Source organism: Podarcis gaigeae (genome assembly GCF_964106915.1).
Source record: "Podarcis gaigeae genome assembly, chromosome: 15".
Lineage (NCBI taxonomy): Eukaryota > Metazoa > Chordata > Lepidosauria > Squamata > Lacertidae > Podarcis > Podarcis gaigeae.
The window spans coordinates 7276918-7298786 of NC_139692.1; the positions used below are offsets into that span (position 1 = coordinate 7276918).

General features: G+C 43.6%; 3 protein-coding genes across 4 annotated transcripts in view; all 3 read left to right on the plus strand.

The window, feature by feature from the left end:
• Positions 1-18792, plus strand: part of RAB11FIP1 (RAB11 family interacting protein 1) — a 60426-nt gene extending 41634 nt beyond the window's left edge. The window contains exons 6-9 of one of the 2 annotated variants that reach the window (XM_083713438.1): positions 14043-14089; positions 14669-14846; positions 16254-16461; positions 17246-18792. In XM_083713438.1, coding sequence (XP_083569564.1) covers positions 14043-14089; positions 14669-14846; positions 16254-16461; positions 17246-17464 — 652 coding nt within the window. In that variant the 3' untranslated portion in view covers positions 17465-18792. Of the gene's footprint in view, positions 1-269; positions 1817-14042; positions 14090-14668; positions 14847-16253; positions 16462-17245 lie in introns of those variants that run through there. The other variant, XM_083713439.1, reaches the window with a different exon arrangement.
• Positions 1-21869, plus strand: part of LOC310832095 (beta-4C adrenergic receptor-like) — a 685807-nt gene that overhangs the window by 155314 nt on the left and 508624 nt on the right. The window lies entirely within an intron of this gene.
• LOC310832124 (transcription factor IIIB 50 kDa subunit-like) lies at positions 3382-11000 on the plus strand. Its single transcript, XM_083713683.1, has 5 exons — positions 3382-3632; positions 7968-8130; positions 8317-8376; positions 9104-9425; positions 10143-11000. Exons 1-5 carry the CDS (start codon positions 3549-3551, stop codon positions 10849-10851), a joined length of 1338 nt encoding a protein of 445 aa, XP_083569809.1. The 5' UTR covers positions 3382-3548; the 3' UTR covers positions 10852-11000.

Sequence of the window (21869 nt, forward strand, 5' to 3'; positions counted from 1 at the left end):
GTACAGAAACCTTGTATGCACATTTGTCTGCATGCCATAAAAGTACAATTTCAGTGGCAAATCCTGAAATTCTAGTTTTTTTGTGAATCTTCAGTAGCTTTTAAGATGCTTTGACAGATGACCTCTTTGCTCTGACATCATTCCTGGGATTCCCCAGTAATCCCTGAAACCAAAGGTTTCTATACCTTTCTTCTGATCCTTTGACGCCACCCTTGCAACAGTGCTTGATATCAAAATGACTTTAACCTGTTCATTCTTCCTTCCTAAAGAAATATGATCCTTCAGATCCCGCCTACGCTTATGGCCAGCTGACACACAGCGAGCTGATCCAGCTGGTCTTGAAGCAGAAAGATGTGATTGCAAAGCGAGATCAGCAGGTGCGGGAGCTGGAAGACTACATTGATAACTTGCTTGTCAGAGTTATGGAGGAAACCCCTAACATTCTTCGAGCTCAAGCTCATGTGAATAAGAAAGCTGGAAAGATGTGAAGGAACCAGTTTAACCTAATCGGTGGCTTTCTTGAGCAGCTTTTGAATGTATTGCCTTGTAGCTCAAACCAACTAGGAGGAATAAGTAGGGCAGGCATAGGGAATCTGGCCCTCCCAGTGTGCTTGGACTCGACTCCCATCCTCCGCACGGATGGCCATTGGGAGCCCAAAGGTATCTGGATGACCACATGTTTCTCTATAAGAGAGGCTTAGCACAAAGCTGTATGTGTGCAATGTCTCGCTGTGCCTGTTTTGGTTCCAGTTTCTCTATCTGTATGAACAGTTTCTGAAGTCAGACGACACTTTCCTCGGTCACAAAAGATTCTGTTTATGCTGCTGCATAAATTGCTGGAAGATGCGAATAGTCAGAATTACTGCAATATGATTTCTGCTGCAGACTAAAACAACTGGAGACTTGATTGAAAGGGGAGGAACTGTTGTCTACCATATCTAAAATCTTCAGGGCCTGTGGTGTTTTCACATATCTGTGGCTCCATCATAGCTGGAGCATAAAGTCTGTAAAGGCAAACTTCTTGCGTGTAAAACCAGCATTTAGATACTTGGGCATCCTTTTTAAGCTAGTATATCTCACATAAATGAACCAAATTGCTTTTTAAAAACTTTATTTTAAGAGGCTTCATGTCTCTTTGCTCCTGCTGGAGCCATAAGCACACAGGCACATGCTTTTGGGAACAAGTATTGTATTGAAATATAGTTTTACTATGTACTAGAAAATGTTTATTCCTGATGGTTATATGGTCCCAAAGTACAGTGGACATTTGTGTTTAATACATATTCGGTAGGAATGGATCTAGTAACAAATAGTGTTGAGCGTTTTAATAGAAATAGTACAGGACCAGCTTGCAGCAGATTGTGAAAATCTTCTAGTTTATAACCTGACCTAAAATGTCCAGGGACCACAGGGCTGCAGCTGGCAACACAATGTGCCACATGGAAGAGGGAGTATTGTCACTGGGCCCAAATCAGCTGACCATTCTTCATATAAAGGTCTGCTCAGTTGTATACACTTGGATGAGATTTGGGCAATACACAGCAAGGATACCTTCCAATCTGTGCCTTCTAATTGGTATCTGTGACTTACGCAATCCTGACATCGAAATGCTGAATTTTGTGAAAAGTGTGGTACATTGTGAGGGATGTTTCCCCTTGTGCAAACATTTGCTCAGTGCTTAATGTTGAAGGATCTGAATGTATATATTCTACCTTGTTACTCTTGGTACTTAATCCCATTGGGTTTTTTGTTTTTTTTTACGAAGACCTTCATCCTTGTGTAATGTTAAAAATAAAGTTATTTAAACTTGTGAGAACACTTGTGTTTCTTTGCGTATCTTCACAACCTTTAAGTGAAGAATGCTGTATGTATAATTCACATTATTGCACACTATATCAGAATGGTTCCTAGGTCCATACTGATAGAAACGATTCTCTGCTGTACAAGGACTGGATTTCATCATGGTAATTCCAAAGTGTGAAAGAAAAAGGGCTTCATATGCAACTGGAACTTCTATTGTGAGAGCTGTTTGTACATGAAGCCTTACGGGTTTTAAGAAGCAGGCATTCCTCACACCAGAGCCAGAGCTGCCCATGCACTTCTTTTTTTAAAACCAAAATCCAGGACTTTTGGTTTAAAATGTAAAATCCCACCCTGCCCTGGATGGCCATGTAGGACCCCCAAAAGAGGACATGTGTCAATCCTAGCATAGATCCCTTGTACCTTAGGACCTGATGTGATCAAATGTTTCGCCAATAAAGACCTAAACTTCCAATTGCTTGTCCTCATTGGGGCTAGGTGCGCTCAAGGTGCAGCATGATTCAAAAATGGTCCACTACGTTCAAAATCTATCTTACAGCAGCATAATGTTTACCTTTCCCTGTATGGCTTGGCAGATACTTCCATTGCCGGTGAGGTGAGTAGGAATTGAACTGAAGAGACCTTTGCCCTGCTGTGGGGCATTCCATAATTGTGGCATCAGAACTACACAGGCTAGGGTAGCCCTGTGTGCTGCATTAGAGAGGACAATCCTCTATTTGAAGGTTGTACGTTCCAAGCATGGATTAAAGATAATGAACCACAAGGGAGTGCAGGGGCCTTGAATTTGCCCAGCACCAGTTAATACTTGGACAGCAGCTACATAACTCACCTGATCTGTCCTCCTCACTATAGGAAGATGCAGAGGGGTTTTTTTAGCCAGAACTCACAGGAACTCAGTTCCGGCACCTCTCAGGTGAGCACCATTGCATTATAAGAGAACAAGGGAGGAGTTCATGGTGAGTTCCAGCACCTCATTTTCTAGAAAAACAGCACTGGGAATCATAGCTGTCAACCTTCCCTTATTTGGCGAGAAACTCCCTTATTCCAGCGCCGTTTTCCGCTGCTGTCCCGGATTGTTGATATCCTGTAAATTTCCCGGGTTTCAAAGGAAGCAGCTCCTCTCCCTCCCTGCCGGCCAGGGAGGCTCCTCAACTGCGTTGCTCACCAGTAAGGAGTCTGAGAACGACTGGCAGGTGGAGCTTGCATGCCTTGTGCCGATCAAATCGGCCACGTTGCCTGGGGACTCGCCTTTGCTCAGCGCTTCCCAGCAGAGAGGTGACGGTGTGGTTTTCCTTGATGCTGTATCCCTTTGCTGTGTTGCTGCGCTGTGCGAACCACCGCTTGAGGCTTCGTTTGGCTGCTGGCTGGGCTTTCTGCCTTTGGGCCTTTGGGTCCGAGGAGCTCTACTCTCTCTCTCTCTCTGTGTGTGTGTGTGTGTGAGAGAGAGAGAGAGAGAGAGAGTAAATGTGTCACTGAAGCTGATAGTAGGAATGCTGTAGCTTCACACACTTACCTTCATACAATGTGTAATTAACTTATGGAATTTTTTTTACCACAGGATGTCAGTACTTTAGATTTACAAAGGGATCTGAGAGATGAATGGGAGATACGGTTTGTCAGTATTAATGGGACAGCTAAATAGAAACTTAACCCCAAAAGTTAGGACCAAGATTCAAATACTGACTGAGTAACTTGGCTCACTAGTAACATTGAACCATGAGGACGAGATGGTTGGACAGTGTTCTCGAAGCTACCAGCATGAGTTTGACCAAACTGTGGGAAGCAGTGGAAGACAGGAGTGCCTGGGACAGGTGAGGCTGCTGATCCCTTATTTTCAAATCTGAAAGTTGACAGCTATGCTGGGAATATGTAATATTGATTCGTTTCAATGGGCCTACTCTCAGTAGGTCTAATGTTGGATACAACACATTGCTTTTTTGTTGTTGCTCGCATAACTGTGTTTCTGTTTTATCAGAAGAGGCCAGGACTGGTGCAAAACTGCCTCTCCACCTATAACCTCAAAACATCTTGTCCCCCTGCCCTCCAAGATTTCAAGCATTGCTTAAATGAGAACGTTTTTGAATTTCTTGTATTCTGAATGCCCATCACTGCTGCACTTTCATAGTGCTGTGTGTAGCAGCATCTTAGAGCTTCAGCTGTATTTCGGAATTTTGGGGTCCCCTGCTGCAACAAAAATCAGATTTAAGCTGGTTAACACCTTTGTTCAATGGACAAATTTACAGAAATGTGATGTAGCAACTTTTAGGGAGAGCACCAAGTGTAAAGTAAGGGCGCCATCTGCTGGTTTGAGTTTTGGTCATTCATAATTTGTTCATAATAACGTAGCATTAAATTCCCTTGTGTGCAGTGCATGGCTCATAACTGTATATGGTGTGTGCATATGTAAGTTTCTATAGTTCTCCATTCCTTTCTATGAGGGTTGCTGAAGGTTGAGGGCTTGTGCAAGTTAGGCTAGGAATGGAAGAGGGTGTCTTGTAATACTTCTCTTGGAGATGCCACAGGTCCCATATAGCACAGTTGTGCAATTGCAACCACACAGCAAAACTTTCAGGTTCCACTTGCTGTTGCAAGAATTGTTGTTTACCCATGTTTTAGGTTTACCAACTGGTTTAGGTTTTAGCTGTTTGACTGTTAATAAACATCAGTTTACCCAAAGTGGAAGCATTATGCTGCTAGGATTATTTTATCAGGTCTGGGAAATGTGGTGCCAGTTTCACAACCACAGCATGCGCAACTGCACAGCACTGAAGCTATTATCAAAGTGCTAAATGATTGGTCTGATTATTCTATCCAGAATATGACAGTATTTTGACATAGCACTCTTGAAAGACACTTAAAGAATAGGGCAGAAACTTGGTCTCTGCTTCCCTAGAGGGCAAGACTAGATTTAAGTCACAGAAAGGTAGATTTTGTTTGAATCCAGATTAAGGCTACAACCTGAGTCAACATGGCTAGAGCTGAATAGTATGTCTCCAGTCCTAAGTGTTGATATTAATATTTCCCCCTATTACATAAGGAGCTGGTGTCTTCCCCACTCAAAAATCTACAAGTATTCCAAGGGGAACTTATTTTAAATGAAAAATGCAAAGGAAAGATCAGGAAAGATGGGGTGAAAATGAGGCAAAGGGAGGCTGCTAATAGACGGTTTACTACAAAGATGGAAAAAGAAGTCTTCAGCTTTCCTGGTGTTGTTTTATTTTTTCTTTTTATTAAATTCCCAGAATAAACTCCGAGAAAAGGAGCTTAAAAGGCTGGAACTTCAGCTCATTCCCGTTGATCTGACAACCCCTCAGTCCAGACCCAAATGCTCCAGCCTTTGCGAAAAGGCTGGCTCGCCGCATCTCTAACGCCCTCGAGCTGAGCGGCTCCGGCGGAACCTTTGTCCTGCGCTCCCTTGTTTCTTTCCGGAGGCCGCTTAGCGTTGGAGCGTGTCTGGGCCCGATTGCCCCGTTGCCATGGGGATTGCCCGGAAGGAGCGTGTGCCCTCTTGAAAAAGCTCCCCCGGCTTTTTCCGGTGTTGCGAAAGCGGCGGCGAGAAGGTAAGTCAGCACGTGTAAAGGTGGAAAGAGGCTCCTGGGAGGCTGTCTAGGAGCCAGGCCGGGGGTTTTTTGGGGGGGTGGGGGGATTTTTTTGGAGGGCATGCAACCCGCGAGTGGCGTGGGCAGAAACCCCCTTCCAGCTACCGCTGATTCTGTGAGCACCGCCAGCAATCCTCCTCCTCCTCTCCATTGTTATAAGAATTCTATGGCTTCAAATATAGACTAAATATGGATAAATGCACACATATGTATGTATATATTTAAACCGTGTGTCTGAAATAGTACGGGAGAGCAATCCTGAGACCCTTTTGACTCTCAATGACCTCAAATACTCCTCTGCAGTGAGGGAGGCAAATAGGGAAAGCCTCCCCATTGCCTTTTCGCTTGCAAATCCTGCCTTAAGGGTCTATTTGTGTATGAATAGGGTGAGCCTGTGACCTGGCTTCAGGAACTAAAGTAGTAACCATCACAAAGGAATGACCAGGCTGCCCAGGTAATGCAGTCGGCGACCATTATCAGGTATCCTGGTAGGCGGGGTTTCTGCTGTAGACTGCCTCCTATGATCTATGTATGACGATTCTGGGGTGGTCTTTGGCTAAGGGGGTTGGGCAGTGTCAAGGTTCCTGCACACTTTTGTTGATGGTCTCTCCCTCCTTGGAAGGAGGGGACTCTGTTGCAACAGAAAAATAAATATCTGCCTTGCTTTCCACTGGATTCTGCCTCCATCCCTTCTTCTCTGGCCGATCATGAATTTAGGGGACTCAGAGTCCCATGGGGGTGTTGGGAAGCAAAAGCCAAACCCCAATTTTTACATTACCATTATCGAAATCACACAAGTCAGTTTCCCCCTCTTTTTTCTGTGTCCCCTAACCAGCCAGCAGTTCACATCTCTTCCCCTTTCCCGCACTCCAGGTTGCTCTGGCGTTATTCACTTGCCTTTAGGAGCCTCTGGAGAAACAAAGGAGGAGCTTCCACAACAGCTTTGTCTCCGTGCCCTTTTTAAAATTAATAAGCACTTGTTTAGCGAATGGCTGTGGGGCAAGTCTTGCCAGGCCACCAGAAAAGTGTTTGTGATGCTAGGTGTTTTCTTAGCACCAAACTCTAATGGAAATGCTGGTGATGCTTCAAATGCGAGAGGAAAAACCGCAAGCCCCACATCCTGGCTTCCTCCAGTTTTGGACAAACTGTGACACCCCACCCCCACCAACAGTCTTTTAATACAGTAGTTTCCAATGACAATGTAATTTGAGCTGAGTACTTTGAGAGCGTTTCCTTCCCCTCCTAATCAAAGCTGCATTCTGCATATCAGAACTGAAGACAGAGCCCCCACAAATCTCTGGTAGTCTTTGTAGCTCTTTTCAGAAATGCAGTGCTGTATTGTAGAATCCTCAGACTGATTTTATGATGATACTTTTCAAATGTGAGAGTATGGTAGGCCTTCAAGCTAGGAGACACCTTGATTTTGAGGGGGAAAAAAATACTTCATTTTTCTGTCTTCTCCATACTTTTTGCCCTATTATGTCTTCTAACATCCCGGCAGTAACTGTGGTTTTCGAATAGAATTTGATATACTTTAATACTTAGTAAATGATTTAAAAAATCAACAATTCTGTGGGTAATTCCAACTGGTTAGGTTGATACTATTCTTTGAACCACTCTGAAAGCCCTGGGTATAGGATGGTATTTATATTTATATACCATCCTATACCCAGGGCTTTCAGAGTGGTTCAAAGAATAGTATCAACCTAACCAGTTGGAATTAATAATAATGGTAGTAGTAGTGGTAGTAGTAGTAATAAATGTAAAGGGACCCCTGGCCATTAGGTCCAGTTGTGACCGACTATGGGGTTGCAGTGCTCATCTCGCTTTATTGGCCGAGGGAGCCGGCGTACAGCTTCCGGGTCATGTGGCCAGCATGACTAATCCCCTTCTGGTGAACCAGAGCAGCGCATGGAAACGCCGTTTACCTTCCTGCCGGAATGGTACCTATTTATCTACTTGCACTTTGACGTGCTTTCGAACCGCTAGGTGGGCAGGAGCAGGGACCCAGCAATGGGAGCTCACCCCGTCATGGGGATTCGAACAGCCGACCTTCTGATCAGCAAGTCCTAGGCTATGTGGTTTAACCCACAGCGTCATCCGCGTCCCAGTAGTAGTAATACAACCAACTAATTTCACAGAGTTGTTGTGAGAATAAAAATTGGGTGGCAAGAGAACCATTATACCACCTTGAGCTCTTCAAAGGACAGGTGGGATATATGGTAAATGTAATACATGGAGAGCCAGTGTGGTGTAGTGGTTAAGAGCAATAGTCTCGTAATCTGGGGAACCGGGTTCGCTTCCCCGCTCCTCCACATGCAGCTGCTGGGTGACCTTGGGCCAGTCACACTTCTTTGAAGTCTCTCAGCCCCACTCACCTCACAGAGTGTTTGTTGTGGTGGAGGAAGGGAAAGGAGAATGTTAGCCGCTTTGAGACTCCTTAAAGGGAGTGAAAGGCGGGATATCAAATCCAAACTCTTCTTCTTCTTCTAATTAAATAATACCAAAATATCAGTGACCAACTGTGGACCTGATTTATGCTTTCAGGCTGCTAAGATGTCGAGCCAAAAGAAGTGTCCAGACTGTGGCTCCTTGGAAATTGTAGAGGACTCTCATTATGCTCAGAACCAGCTGGTGTGCGTAGACTGTGGCTTCATTCTGACTGAGGGGCTTCTCACAACCACATATGCTGATGAAGAACATTTACAAGGTGTGGCTAAGAATAGCAAAATAGCTGAAAACTCTTTGTATCTTACAAAGACATAGGATTTGAGATACGACTTGCAAGCAGTTCTCAAATATAAACAGGCCCTACACCATTCAACAGTTTAAAAATGGGTGCATGTTTGAGAACTTGGACCAAAGTTTGGCTGATATCTGTGTTTTTATCTCATAGAAGTCACATATTCACGGAGTACTGGTCAGAATGAGCAAACGAGCCGTTGTGTACAGCGAAGTACGTATTCTGCATTACTCTTTTCATGCTTTGTGGAAATTAATGTGCCTGTCATCCACAAGAGCTGCATTGTTTCACTTTCTAAAAGCAAAGAGAAATTTGCATTTTTAATACAGTCTTACCTATTTGCTGTGGGACCAAAATCAAAACAACCTATTTTAGAGTTTTGGAGGTGCATAGAGTCCAGAGTTCAGTTTGATTGCCTGATCAAATCTGATCAAATCTCAGCTGAATCATTGACAGACTGGTTAACCCTGGACCAGTCTGTTTCCATTACCATTAAATGGCCATTATAATTGTGTGTACAGCTGCAAAAAATAAAAATCAATACATACCTAAAAGCCAAATTAAAATCAACTATGAAGTTGAAACAGCAATACTAACAGCCATTCTCAATTAGAGCCCCCAAAGACTTTCATTTAAAAAAGTTCTCCGTAATATATATATATATATATATATATATATATATATATATATATATATAAAAGCCAAAGTAGGCTTGGTTTGGACACTCCAGTTACACTACCACAATTGAAAATATGTTTTCCATGATTGCCACCCATCTAATCTCTGAAAGTGGGAGCATGTGAAACAGAGCCTCCACAGATTATCTTAGTATATGGGCAGCTTCATACAGGCAAAGACCTACCCTGCGGTTAGATTTGTCACTGATAAATGTCTATGTGGAAACATTTCTTAAGTACTGCTGTGGTATTTTCCCCCACAGGAGTCAAACATGTTCGAGATCTCTGCAAAGTTCTGCGCCTTCCTTCTCTGTTTGAAGATACAGCCGTGTCCTATTACCAGCAGGCAATCAAACGTCCCTGCTTCAGTTTAGTCAGCTTGGAGAAGAAGGAGATGCTTGTGGGCTGTTGCGTCTTTGTGACCTGCTGCCAGCACAACTGGCCCCTGACCATGGGCACAGTCTGCCTGCTGCTCTATGGAGACAATGAGTTGTTTGCAAAGACCTATCTACGCTTCCTGAAGGAACTGGTACTGGATGTGCCTACTCTCAGCTTGATGGATATGGTGAAAACCCACCTCAACAGGTATGTTGAAGTTCTTATGCCCTTTCCTTGACAATACTTCTCAAAGTTGGTGTGCAATTTCCATATTTCAGAGACAGAATTTACAAGTATCTTATGGACTGTGTGGTATATTGATTGGAAGGCTGATGAAACAGCAAGCTTCTTAAAGTTCAGCAGGGATGGATGAGGTCAGTGCTTGGATGTAGGAACCCTGTGTGTGCTGTGTGCTTCCATCATGGGAGAAATGGGTATTTTCATATGTGCATGTATACTCCAACTCCCTGATTTCTGAGATTTCATCTGAGGCACTTCAGGCAGTTCCAGGCTTTTCTCTTTAGCCACAGTGGCAGCAAACTTCCTTTTTTAAACAAATAATTTTCAGAATTGTGAATTCTGCTCCTGCTACCAATCCCGTAATTGCTTGGAAATCCTTCCTATTATTATTAAGGGCAAGAAGCCAACAAACAGAATTTTGTTGAGCACAAGTTAGGAAGAGTGTAAATTCAGCCCTGTCCACATAGTGCTGGTTAATGGAAGGTGCTTGCCTTTTGGATTCAAGCTGCTCAGCTTGCCTTTTTGGTGTCCTTGGAAAATGCTGGGTCTTCTGCCCTTTGCCCTTTGACAGGATGCTTTATTTTGCTCATGTCCCTCTTTCATCTATTTGTCTTCTCCATCCTGCCACATCTCCCAACCCAAGGCAGTCTATCTAAATGGCTTGTTTGATTTTCATCTTTCCAGCTTCAAGATTTTCCAGAATTCACCCAGCGTCCCGACTAAGTTTGTGGAAGAAAAGGAGCAGCTGGTGGCAAGGACTATGCAGATGGTGGAACTTGCCAGCGACACGTGGCTGGTGACCGGCCGGCACCCCATCCCCATAGTGACAGCAGCAGCCTTCCTGGCTTGGCAGTCTCTCCGGCCTGTCGATCGCCTCACTTGCCCCCTTTCTCAGTTCTGTAAGCTTGCTGGTATGGAGGCTCCCCGGCCAGCCCACCAGAGACTGAAGGAGCTGCATAACATCCTCCTGAAAATGGCTTCTCAGCTGGGCTGGTTGCGAGTGCTGAAAGTGGACCGTCGGAGCGTGGCAAAGTACATTGGTGACCTTCTGCGGCACCGCCGTGTGCTTCTACAGGCTGCCTTCCGCATCGTGGATACTACGGAAGACCGTGACTTAGAAAACTCAGCAGCTGCGCCACTGCAGCTAATAGGTGAGAGCGCTGCAACAGTAGAAGAGGCCTCCCTTTCAGGAGAGAAGCAGAAGTTCAGCAAGCGCAAAGCTTTGCTCCCACCCTGCGTCTTGAACCCCGCAAAGAGGCTACGAACTCCTGAGCTAAGCCTTGAAGATTCTGCTATCACTGGGGATGAGCCCATTTTAGACAGTGAGATAGAGCAGTATATCCGGACTCCAGAAGAAAAGGAGATGTTTAGCAAGGCTCAAGCGTGCCTGTGACCTCGAAGCTGCAAGTGATTCAGATAGGCTTGCAAGCAATAGCCTTCTGATACATATTTTGCTCTAGGAGGCTTAGTTTGGTAAGAATAGAGTTTACACTTCCAAAGTTAATGCTAAATACATTCCTTCTGGTAAATGAGCCATCATAACCACTAGAGGATTGTGAAAATTTGTGTCCTGGGCTTTTTAGACTTGTCTACCTATGTACTGTCTGAAGCAAAGGGATTCATTGGTTGCCAGATGTGATTCCCGCCCCCCCCCCCAGCTCTCCTGTCCCACTAAGAATCTCCCGCATCCTTCAGGCATGGCTCCTTCCACCCTACTGTGGTAATAATTGAAGACAGGTTTGGGTGGCCTGGATAACTTTGGTTACTGGTAGGGACCACTAGTAACTAGTTGGCGAGGTTGTGTGATTATTTTCCTTCAACTCTGAGAAAAGGTATAGGAAGTGGCCACATTGCAGTGGTTTGCATGCTATTTAGGACAACTTTTGGTGTAAAGATTGGCGTATCTCTGGGTGAGAAGTAGTATCCACTCTTGAAGGGTTGGGTGGAGGCAGTCAGCCAGCCTGAGCAACAAATACCTCTTTGAGTTGGTGTTTGACTTGAATTAATGTTTGTCTGGTCTACTTATGGTCCTCATAGTTAGGCATGGGAGAGTGGAAGAGAAGTGTGAAAATCTAATTGGAAGTTGTTTCAGACATGCATGCTTTAAACCTAGATCTAGAAGAAGAAAAACTTGTGGCTTTGCAAGCATCTCTTTATAGAACATGGTATGGTGGTTCCTGAACATCAGACCCGTGTCACAAGATAGGTGGTGAGTCAGTCGCTCTGATTAATGGAGCTGCTTAGTTAATTTTTGTCCCTACATGCACACGGTGAGGGGAGAGCGAGCGGACGAGCGATGGGCCTTGGTGGAGCTCCTGCTGCCAGGGGCAGTCTACATGCGTGGAGGGAGGGGGCTGGTGCCAGGCGCTGCCCAGAGAGGCCTCCTAAATATGACCCGTTGCATCTGATGTTCGCTCCTTCTTTATTTAGGGAGTTATAGCAGGACTTCTGAAGGAATGCGGATAAGGGTATGCTTTAACTTCAAAGGGAGAGAGGAAATGTGCCAGAGTGTTGTGGTCAGTGTAGGATTATTCGGGTTCAGTACTTTGTCCAGTTCCAGTTGCTGCATTTTAAGGAGGAGATAGACAAACTAGAGCAGGAATCTTTCTTGCTGTGGGGGGCCAAAAACTTTGACGTGTGGGTGGGGCAACCAGCATGTACATCACATTCTGCCATTGTGACATCAAAATGTTGGCAAGTGGGTTGTCTTGACTACCTGCCAACATAAATTGTGTAGGGTTCCAGGTTGGGGTTCCAGAGTGCAAGGGGCTTTGGCAGTGTTATGCCTTGTAAGCCTCCCTGCATTGCTTCTTTCCTTCTCTTATGTCAGAGATCCAAAGGAGCTTCACAGAATTGCTTTCAAAGCCCTTTGTAAGCCTTCAATGAGCTGCAGCTTGGACAGTAGGAGCGATGGTTGAATGGGAGCCTACTTTAATGGCAACCCTTATTGGGCAGGTGAGCGTGGCTTCTCCAGAATGGCCTCATGGGCAAATGGGACTGGTGGGTCACGTTTGGCACCCCTGCACTACAGCATATTCCAAAGATGGTGAGGAGTCTGGAAACCAAGTCCTATGAGGAACAGTTGAAAAAGCTGGGCATGGTTATCTTGGAGAAGGAAAGGCTTTACAAACAAGCCTGTAATGCAGATTAGTATTATTCCTATCCTGATTTGTGTAATATAACCACTTTGTAAGTTCATTGCAAAAGCAATATTCAATCCAGGTTCCTAGGTAGCTTTTAAGCCACATTGTGCTGTTCAAGCAATTTATCTAGTACTGTCAGGTGAGCTGTTGTGGACATAGCTCTATTGGCCAGCAATGATATTTGAGTTTCACATCTGAAGAGCAATAGATTCAAATATAAATACTGATAAAATAAATAATGTGGTATAGTAATTTTCCACTGGTGCCTGCTTCCATAGCTATTGTAGAACAAACCCTGCCATTAAAACGTTCTCATTTTCTCTCTTTCTAGCTCTGTATCCTCTCCTGTATCCAGCTCCGTTCAAGACTGTTCGGCAGAATTTGTCTTGGTTCATGTGGTGCCTTTCAGGGAGTAAGAAGGTTAGACACACTAAGATGTCGTGCATCTTGGGTTTTAGTGCCGAAACAGAGTTCCTCTGACTGTTGATACCTTTTATGCAGATGCCTTCATGGCATAACCTTAAATGGACAAGGTCATGCTGTGTTATACCATAACTCATGAACTAGTAAGGCCTGCTGATGTTGCATGATACCAGAGCATAACAGCACAGGTTAGGTGGAGCTGTTAAGCGATCATGGGACTCGGCTTAGTAGCAGAGACTTTCCTGTGTCTTGCTGCAAAATTATATGAATATTTGGAGGAACCCATTGCCCTGAACAATGGATAAATTTACAGAACAAAATCAACCCTTTCCTGGCATGGTTCTCATTGATCCTCTGGGGGAGGCCCCAGAAAGCAATTCTGGAGAAACACTTGTTTTGTGAGGGTGCTTATAATTATTACAAGATTGTAATCCCCTTTATTGAACCACACTTCCAAGGACTTAACTGAGAACCATGAAGCTATAGACAAAGTCTGTAAATATGTGACACACGACACATTTTATCTGGCTTTGAGGTCCTGTGACAGAAAAGGTGAAATTGGAATTGCTGGCTAAATGCCACTAATATCAGTCTACAGACCTATCTGGCATTTTGCTTACACGGAGAACCTGACTCTGTTTAGCTTGAACTGAAAATTAACTACAGTGGTGCCCCGCAAGACGAATGCCTCGCAAAACGAAAAACGCGCAAGACGAAAGGGTTTTTCGGTTTTTGCGTCGCTTCGCTAGACGAATTTCCCTATGGGCTTGCTTCGCAAGACGAAACGTCTTGCGAGTTCTTGCGAGTTTTATCCTTTTTCTTAAAGCCGCTAAGCCGTTAATAGCCGCTAAGCCGCTAATAGCCGTGTTTCGCAAGACAAAAAAACCGCAAGACGAAGAGACTCGTGGAACGGATTAATTTCGTCTTGCGAGGCACCCCTGAGACCTTGTGGGAAAAGGGTGGGTAGGAAATATTTAAGCCCCTGATGCTGAACCTTTGCTGTTCTTTATTTATACAGATGGTACAAGCTTCACTCCAAACCAGGAAAGAAGGAAAAAGAGAGAGGTGAGATTGAGGTGGATATCCAATTCATGAGGAGCAACATGACAGCCAGCATGTTGGATCTGTCCATGAAAGATAAGTCACGGACACCATTTGGCAAGCTGAAAGACAAGCTAAAGGGGAAACGAGGCAATGGATTGCCAGATACAGCTTCAGCTATTGTTCCTAGCATTAGTCACTCCCCGGCTGACGGTGAGGAAGAGTCAAATGAGAAAGAAAAGAAAAAAAATCAAAGTTCAAGACCTTATTCTCAAATGTTTTAACAGTTGTGTAATTTACAAAGTGTCCTAAGTAGTAAAATGTGCCATTTTTTACAACTTTTTCTTTATAATGGTTAAAGCTGGACTTCTTGTATTATTTAAAGTAGTGCTTGGAAGCTGTGAAGAAACAGAAGTGTTTTCATGATTGTGCCTATTAGTTGTAAATGAGTAGGGTGCAGGTGGGTCTCGGTGGTCCCCAACCTCAGTGTACTGCTGTTGTTAAGAGCCATCAGTTGATCTAGGGCTGGATTAGGTATTAGCATTTTCAGTAGTATTGGGACTTGTGCTTTCACTATTCTGATACTGATTTCTTTCTTTTCAGAACCCTCCACAAATGAGGGTCACAGAAGAGGTCATAGCTCAGATAAGAGCAGCACTGCGGACCTCCAAATCACAGAGGCATCCTTGAACCCTTTTGATGAAAACATCTCAGCAGAAGAGAAGCCAGCAAAAAACTCAGCTTCTGTGAAACCATCTCAGACCAAACCCGTCAAGCCCAGGTTAGTCTTGAGAAATGAATTTTGAGATCTTGAGATTCTCTAAGGCTATTGCCACCCAGCGGTTTTCATTGTATGTCATAGAAAATATCTACTTTACAGGGTGAGTAAGAACTTTCCTCCTGATAGGGCAGGGATGCCCTGTGTAGGTTTCAGTTGATTAGTAACTCTGCAGGTTATTTGTAGGGTTTCTGTCTCTAGCCTTCTTGAAAGGAGAGAAATGGCAATGTATGTTGCCTTCAGAACAAAGATGATCCACTTTCTTGCAAGGGGAGCGCAAAGAGAGCGAGTCAGTCCCTCTTCTGCCTCTAGGATGGAATGATGTCTAGCAGAGAATGTAATCCCCTTTATTGAACAACACTTCCAAGGACTTAACTGAGAACCATGAAGCTATAGACAAAGTCTGTAAATATGTGACACATGACACACTTAATCTAGCTTTGAAGTCCTGTGACAGAAAAGGTGAAATTGAAATATAGGTAACTCACAATGCTTATTTTGCCTACGTGATTGCTGATCTGGGCCGGGGGGTGGAGCAGAACAAACAAACAAACAAACAAACAAACAAACAAATAAATGGAGAGTGGAGGAAACATTACAGAGTAGCATCCTAGAGCCCTCATGCTGCCTGCCGAGAACCAGATAAGCGAGACACCTGGTTCTGAGGGTTCCTGGCTTTACACGATTTTGCTTTCATGTGCAGTGGCCAGGAATGTAACTACTACATAAGATGCGAGTTAGCTGTAATTATATCTTCTGTTAGTACAGAAATAGGCAAACGGCCCTCCAGATGTTTTGGGATGACAGCTCCCATCATCCCTAGCTAACAGGACCAGTAGTCAGGGATGATGGGAGTTGTAGTCCCAAAACATGTGGAGGGCTGAGTTTGCCTATGCCTGTGTTAGTATGTCTGTGTATATTCACTTGGATGAGAAAACAAACTTTTTCTAGACATCTTGGGAAAATGCCCAACATACTGGTAGCATGCCAGCTACCAGTTTCTGATCACAGATCTGTAGAGACCCTCTGTTCCAGGAGTGACGTCCTTAGCATTTTAGAAATCTTTGCATGATGCTTCCAAAGTAACTATTTCTGAGAATCATGTGGTAATATGGATAAATTATTTCATAACAGCATGCTCTCCTTTTAAAATAGGCTATTTCTTCTCTTCCTCTACCCCTTTACTTTTTCTTTTCTTTTTCGAAAATGGACTTTGCTGGCTAAATGCCACTAATATCAGTCTCCAGACCTACCTGGCATTTTGCTTACACGGAGAACCTGACTCTGTTTAGCTGGAACTGAAAATTAACTATTTTATACGTAACACACCCTGAGACCTTGTGGGAAAAGGGTGGGTAGGAAATATTTAAGCCCCTGATGCTGAACCTTTGCTGTTCTTTATCTATACAGATGTTACAAGCTTCGCTTCAAACCCAGCACCCTTTCTGTTATTCCAGAAGTGGAATCGGATGATGAGCAGCTGAGTGATTATCCCCAGGGTACTGAAAATATTGCAGTTTCTGGAGATTTGTCCAGGAGTGGAGATTGCAAATCATCTGCAAAAAAACAGAGCATAACATCAAAGATCTTGGATAACCAAAATGAAGCCGATATAAAGGTATTTTAAGACTTACTATATTTTAAAACCTAATTGGGTGGTCTGTGCCCTGAGTTAGGAAGCTTGTAAATTTATTGGCGGGATTAGACAAACTGCAAAGGGGTATGGTCGTTTGGAGACAGAAATGTGTTCAAGTTTTCTAGGTGTACGATTCCCCCTGCCCCTGCTATCCTACCGATGTGGGCAATTTTCTGAGCCTTTTACTGACACAAGTTTAGATCTGTGAGTGGGTATGAATTCCCCAGGCTCAAAATTTGCTATCTTCACCAAAGGACTTTGGCCTGAAAGGGATTTTTGTTTTCAGATAAGCAAGGTTTAGTGATTTACTGCCTCCAACTAATATTGCAAATGATCTGTTTGGTGTTGGAGCACAAAACCTGAATTATTATCACTTAACTGAAACAACCACTACTGCTGCTGCTTTGTATTTATTTAGTACTTTTTGCATGTTATGAGGAGGGTCTTATCTTCACTTTTCCATGTTTATTACTGGGAAGAAATAGTTGAAGGCAGGTGTACAGAAACCTTGTATGCACATTTGTCTGCATGCCATAAAAGTACAATTTCAGTGGCAAATCCTGAAATTCTAGTTTTTTTGTGAATCTTCAGTAGCTTTTAAGATGCTTTGACAGATGACCTCTTTGCTCTGACATCATTCCTGGGATTCCCCAGTAATCCCTGAAACCAAAGGTTTCTATACCTTTCTTCTGATCCTTTGACGCCACCCTTGCAACAGTGCTTGATATCAAAATGACTTTAACCTGTTCATTCTTCCTTCCTAAAGAAATATGACCCTTCAGATCCCGCCTACGCTTATGGCCAGCTGACACACAGCGAGCTGATCCAGCTGGTCTTGAAGCAGAAAGATGTGATTGCAAAGCGAGATCAGCAGGTGCGGGAGCTGGAAGACTACATTGATAACTTGCTTGTCAGAGTTATGGAGGAAACCCCTAACATTCTTCGAGCTCAAGCTCATGTGAATAAGAAAGCTGGAAAGATGTGAAGGAACCAGTTTAACCTAATCGGTGGCTTTCTTGAGCAGCTTTTGAATGTATTGCCTTGTAGCTCAAACCAACTAGGAGGAATAAGTAGGGCAGGCATAGGGAATCTGGCCCTCCCAGTGTGCTTGGACTCGACTCCCATCCTCCGCACGGATGGCCATTGGGAGCCCAAAGGTATCTGGATGACCACATGTTTCTCTATAAGAGAGGCTTAGCACAAAGCTGTATGTGTGCAATGTCTCGCTGTGCCTGTTTTGGTTCCAGTTTCTCTATCTGTATGAACAGTTTCTGAAGTCAGACGACACTTTCCTCGGTCACAAAAGATTCTGTTTATGCTGCTGCATAAATTGCTGGAAGATGCGAATAGTCAGAATTACTGCAATATGATTTCTGCTGCAGACTAAAAAAACTGGAGACTTGATTGAAAGGGGAGGAACTGTTGTCTACCATATCTAAAATCTTCAGGGCCTGTGGTGTTTTCACATATCTGTGGCTCCATAATAGCTGGAGCATAAAGTCTGTAAAGGCAAACTTCTTGCGTGTAAAACCAGCATTTAGATACTTGGGCATCCTTTTTAAGCTTGTATATCTCACATAAATGAACCAAATTGCTTTTTAAAAACTTTATTTTAAGAGGCTTCGTGTCTCTTTGCTCCTGCTGGAGCCATAAGCACACAGGCACATGCTTTTGGGAACAAGTATTGTATTGAAATATAGTTTTACTATGTACTAGAAAATGTTTATTCCTGATGGTTATATGGTCCCAAAGTACAGTGGACATTTGTGTTTAATACATATTCAACAGGAATGGATCTAGTAACAAATAGTGTTGAGCGTTTTAATAGAAATAGTACAGGACCAGCTTCCAGCAGATTGTGAAAATCTTCTAGTTTATAACCTGACCTAAAATTTCCAGGGACCACAGGGCTGCAGCTGGCAACACAATGTGCCACATGCAAGAGGGAGTATTGTCACTGGGCCCAAATCAGCTGACCATTCTTCATATAGAGGTCTGCTCCGTTGTATACACTTGGATGAGATTTGGGCAATACACAGCAAGGATACCTTGCAATCTGTGCCTTCTAATTGGTATCTGTGACTTACGCAATCCTGACATCGAAATGCTGAATTTTGTGAAAAGTGTGGTACATTGTGAGGGATGTTTCCCCTTGTGCAGACATTTGCTCAGTGCTTAATGTTGAAGGATCTGAATGTATATATTCTACCTTGTTACTCTTGGTACTTAATCCCATTGGGTTTTTTGTTTTTTTTTACGAAGACCTTCATCCTTGTGTAATGTTAAAAATAAAGTTATTTAAACTTGTGAGAACACTTGTGTTTCTTTGCGTATCTTCACAACCTTTAAGTGAAGAATGCTGTATGTATAATTCACATTATTGCACACTATATCAGAATGGTTCCTAGGTCCATACTGATAGAAACGATTCTCTGCTGTACAAGGACTGGATTTCATCATGGTAATTCCAAAGTGTGAAACAAAAAGGGCTTCATATGCAACTGGAACTTCTATTGTGAGAGCTGTTTGTACATGAAGCCTTACGGGTTTTAAGAATGCTTTGCCAATAAAGACCTAAACTTCCAATTGCTTGTCCTCATTGGGGCTAGGTGCGCTCAAGGTGCAGCATGATTCAAAAATGGTCCACTACGTTCAAAATCTATCTTACAGCAGCATAATGTTTACCTTTCCCTGAATGGCTTGGCAGATACTTCCATTGCCTGGTGAGGTGAGTAGGAATTGAACTGAAGAGACCTTTGCCCTGCTGTGGGGCATTCCAGAATTGTGGCATCAAAACTAAGCAGACTAGGGTAGCCCTGTGTGCTGCATTAGAGATGACAATCCTCTATTTGAAGGTTGTACGTTCCAAGCATGGATTAAAGATAATGAACCACAAGGGAGAGCAGAGGCCTTGAATTTGCCCAGCACCAGTTAATACTTGGACAGCAGCTACACAACTCGCCTGATCTGTCCTCCTCACTATAGGAAGATGCAGAGGAGTTTTTTCAGCCAGAACTCACAGGAACTCAGTTCCGGCACCTCTCAGGTGAGCACCATTGCTTTATAAGAGAACAAGGGAGGAGTTCATGGTGAGTTCCAGCACCTCATTTTCTAGAAAAATAGCACTGGGAATCATAGCTGTCAACCTTCCCTTATTTGGCGAGAAACTCCCTTATTCCAGCGCTATTTCCCGCTGCTGTCCCAGATTGTTGATATCCTGAGAGAGAGTGAATGTGTGACTGAAGCTGATAGTAGGAATGCTGTAGCTTCACACACTTACCTTCACACAATGTGTAATTAACTTAGGGAATTTTTTTACCGCAGGATGTCAGTACTTTCGATTTACAAAGGGATCTGAGAGATGAATGGGAGATACGGTTTGTCAGTATTAATGGGACAGCTAAATAGAAACTTAACCCCAAAAGTTAGGACCAAGATTCAAATCCTGACTGGGTAGCTTTGCTCACTAGTAACATTGAACAATGAGGACGAGATGGTTGGATAGTGTTCTCGAAGCTACAAGCATGAGTTTGACCAAACTGTGGGAAGCAGTGGAAGACAGGAGTGCCTGGGACAGGTGAGGCTGCTGATCCCTTATTTTGGCTGCTGGTCCCTTATTTTCGAGGCTGCTGATCCCTTATTTTCAAATCTGAAAGTTGACAGCTATGCTGGGAATATGTTATATTGATTCGTTTCAATGGGCCTACTCTCAGTAGGTCTAATGTTGGATACAACACATTGCTTTTTTGTTGTTGCTCGCATAACTGTGTTTCTGTTTTATCAGAAGAGGCCAGGACTGGTGCAAAACTGCCTCTCCACCTATAACCTCAAAAAATCTTGTCCCTTGCCCCCTGCCCTCCAAGATTTCAAGCATTGCTTAAATGAGAACGTTTTTGAATTTGTTGTATTTTGGAATTTTGGGGTCCCCTGCTGCAACAAAAATCAGATTTAAGCTGGTTAGCACCTTTGTCCAATGGACAAATCTATAGAAATGTGATGTAGCAACTTTTAGGGAGAGCACCAGGTGTAAAGTAAGGGCGCCATCTCCTGGTTTGAGTTTTGCTCATCCATATTTTGTTCATAATAACGTAGCATTAAATTCCCTTGTGTGCAGTGCATGGTTCATAACTGTATATGGTGTGTGCATATGTAAGTTTCTATAGTCCTCCATTCCTTTCTATGAGGGCTGCTGAAGGTTGAGGGCTTGTGCAAGTTAGGCTAGGAAGGGAAGAGAGTGTCTTGTAATACTTCTCTTGGAGATGCCACAGGTCCCATATAGCACAGTTGTGCAATCGCAACCACACAGTAAAACTTTCAGGTTCCACTTGCTGTTGCAAGAATTGTTGTTTACCCATGCTTTAGGTTTACCAAATGGTTTAGGTTTTAGCTGTTTGTTAATAAACATCAGTTCCCCCAAAGTGGAAGCATTATGCTGCTAGGATTATTTTATCAGGTCTGGGAAATGTGGTGCCAGTTTCACAACCACAGCATGCGCAACTGCACAGCACTGAAGCTATTATCAAAGTGCTAAATGATCGGTCTGATTGTTCTATCCAGAATATGACAGTATTTTGACATAGCACTCTTGAAATACCCTTAAAGAATAGGGCAGAAACTTGCTCTCTGCTTCCCTAGAGGGCAGGACTAGATTTAAGTCACAGAAAGGTAGATTTTGGTTGAATCCAGATTAAGGGGGAAAGGACCCAGACCCTAAAAGAGCAAATTTTAAAAATGCAGTGGGTTGCTTCCAAATAAGTTTTACTCAGAGTAAGTAATTACAGTTAATGGGCCTTAGTAATGTCTTATTGTTTTCAGTGGGACTGTTCCAGGCTGGGTGATCACTAGACATTCAAAGCGCCTATGAAGTTCAAAGAATCGCAGGCACTGCTGTTCACCACTCACAGAGTTACAAATCACAGCAGCAGTGCATACATTTAAAGCATGTTGCTTTCTCAAAAGAATCCTGGGAACTAGTTTGTTCTGGGCTTGTACCTGTGTGAGGGGTAAACTACAGTGCCCAATTCTTTGAGGGGGAAGCCATGTGCTTTGAGTGTATGATGTAGGTGCAACTGAACATTGGATATACAATCCAATATCCTTCACTGTGCCATCTTTTCAGGCATAAGTCCCACTGACTTGCTTCCAGGGTAGTGAATATAGTGAGACTGGGGTACATGTGGATCTTCAGAAGTTGTTGGGCTGCAACTCCACAAATACCTGCCAATTGGCTGTGCTGCTGTGGCTGATGGGAATTGGAATTCTAACCATGTTTGTTCCCCATCTCCCAAACGCAGGACTGTACCCAAAAGCACTGAGTGATGATAATGGGAGTGAGGATAGAGTCACTTGAGGGGTTACCCCATGGAAGGTGGTATCTAGCCCAAGGACCT

Excerpts from the sequence above, each read along its gene's own strand:
- LOC310832124 (XM_083713683.1), top strand. The coding sequence starts at position 3,549 with ATGGTTGGACAGTGTTCTCGAAGCTACCAGCATGAGTTTGACCAAACT. Across the intron at positions 3,633-7,967 it reads GACAGGAGTGCCTGGGACAG|GCTGCTAAGATGTCGAGCCA; the intron begins GTGAGGCTGCTG and ends TTATGCTTTCAG. Across the intron at positions 9,426-10,142 it reads GTGAAAACCCACCTCAACAG|CTTCAAGATTTTCCAGAATT; the intron begins GTATGTTGAAGT and ends TCATCTTTCCAG.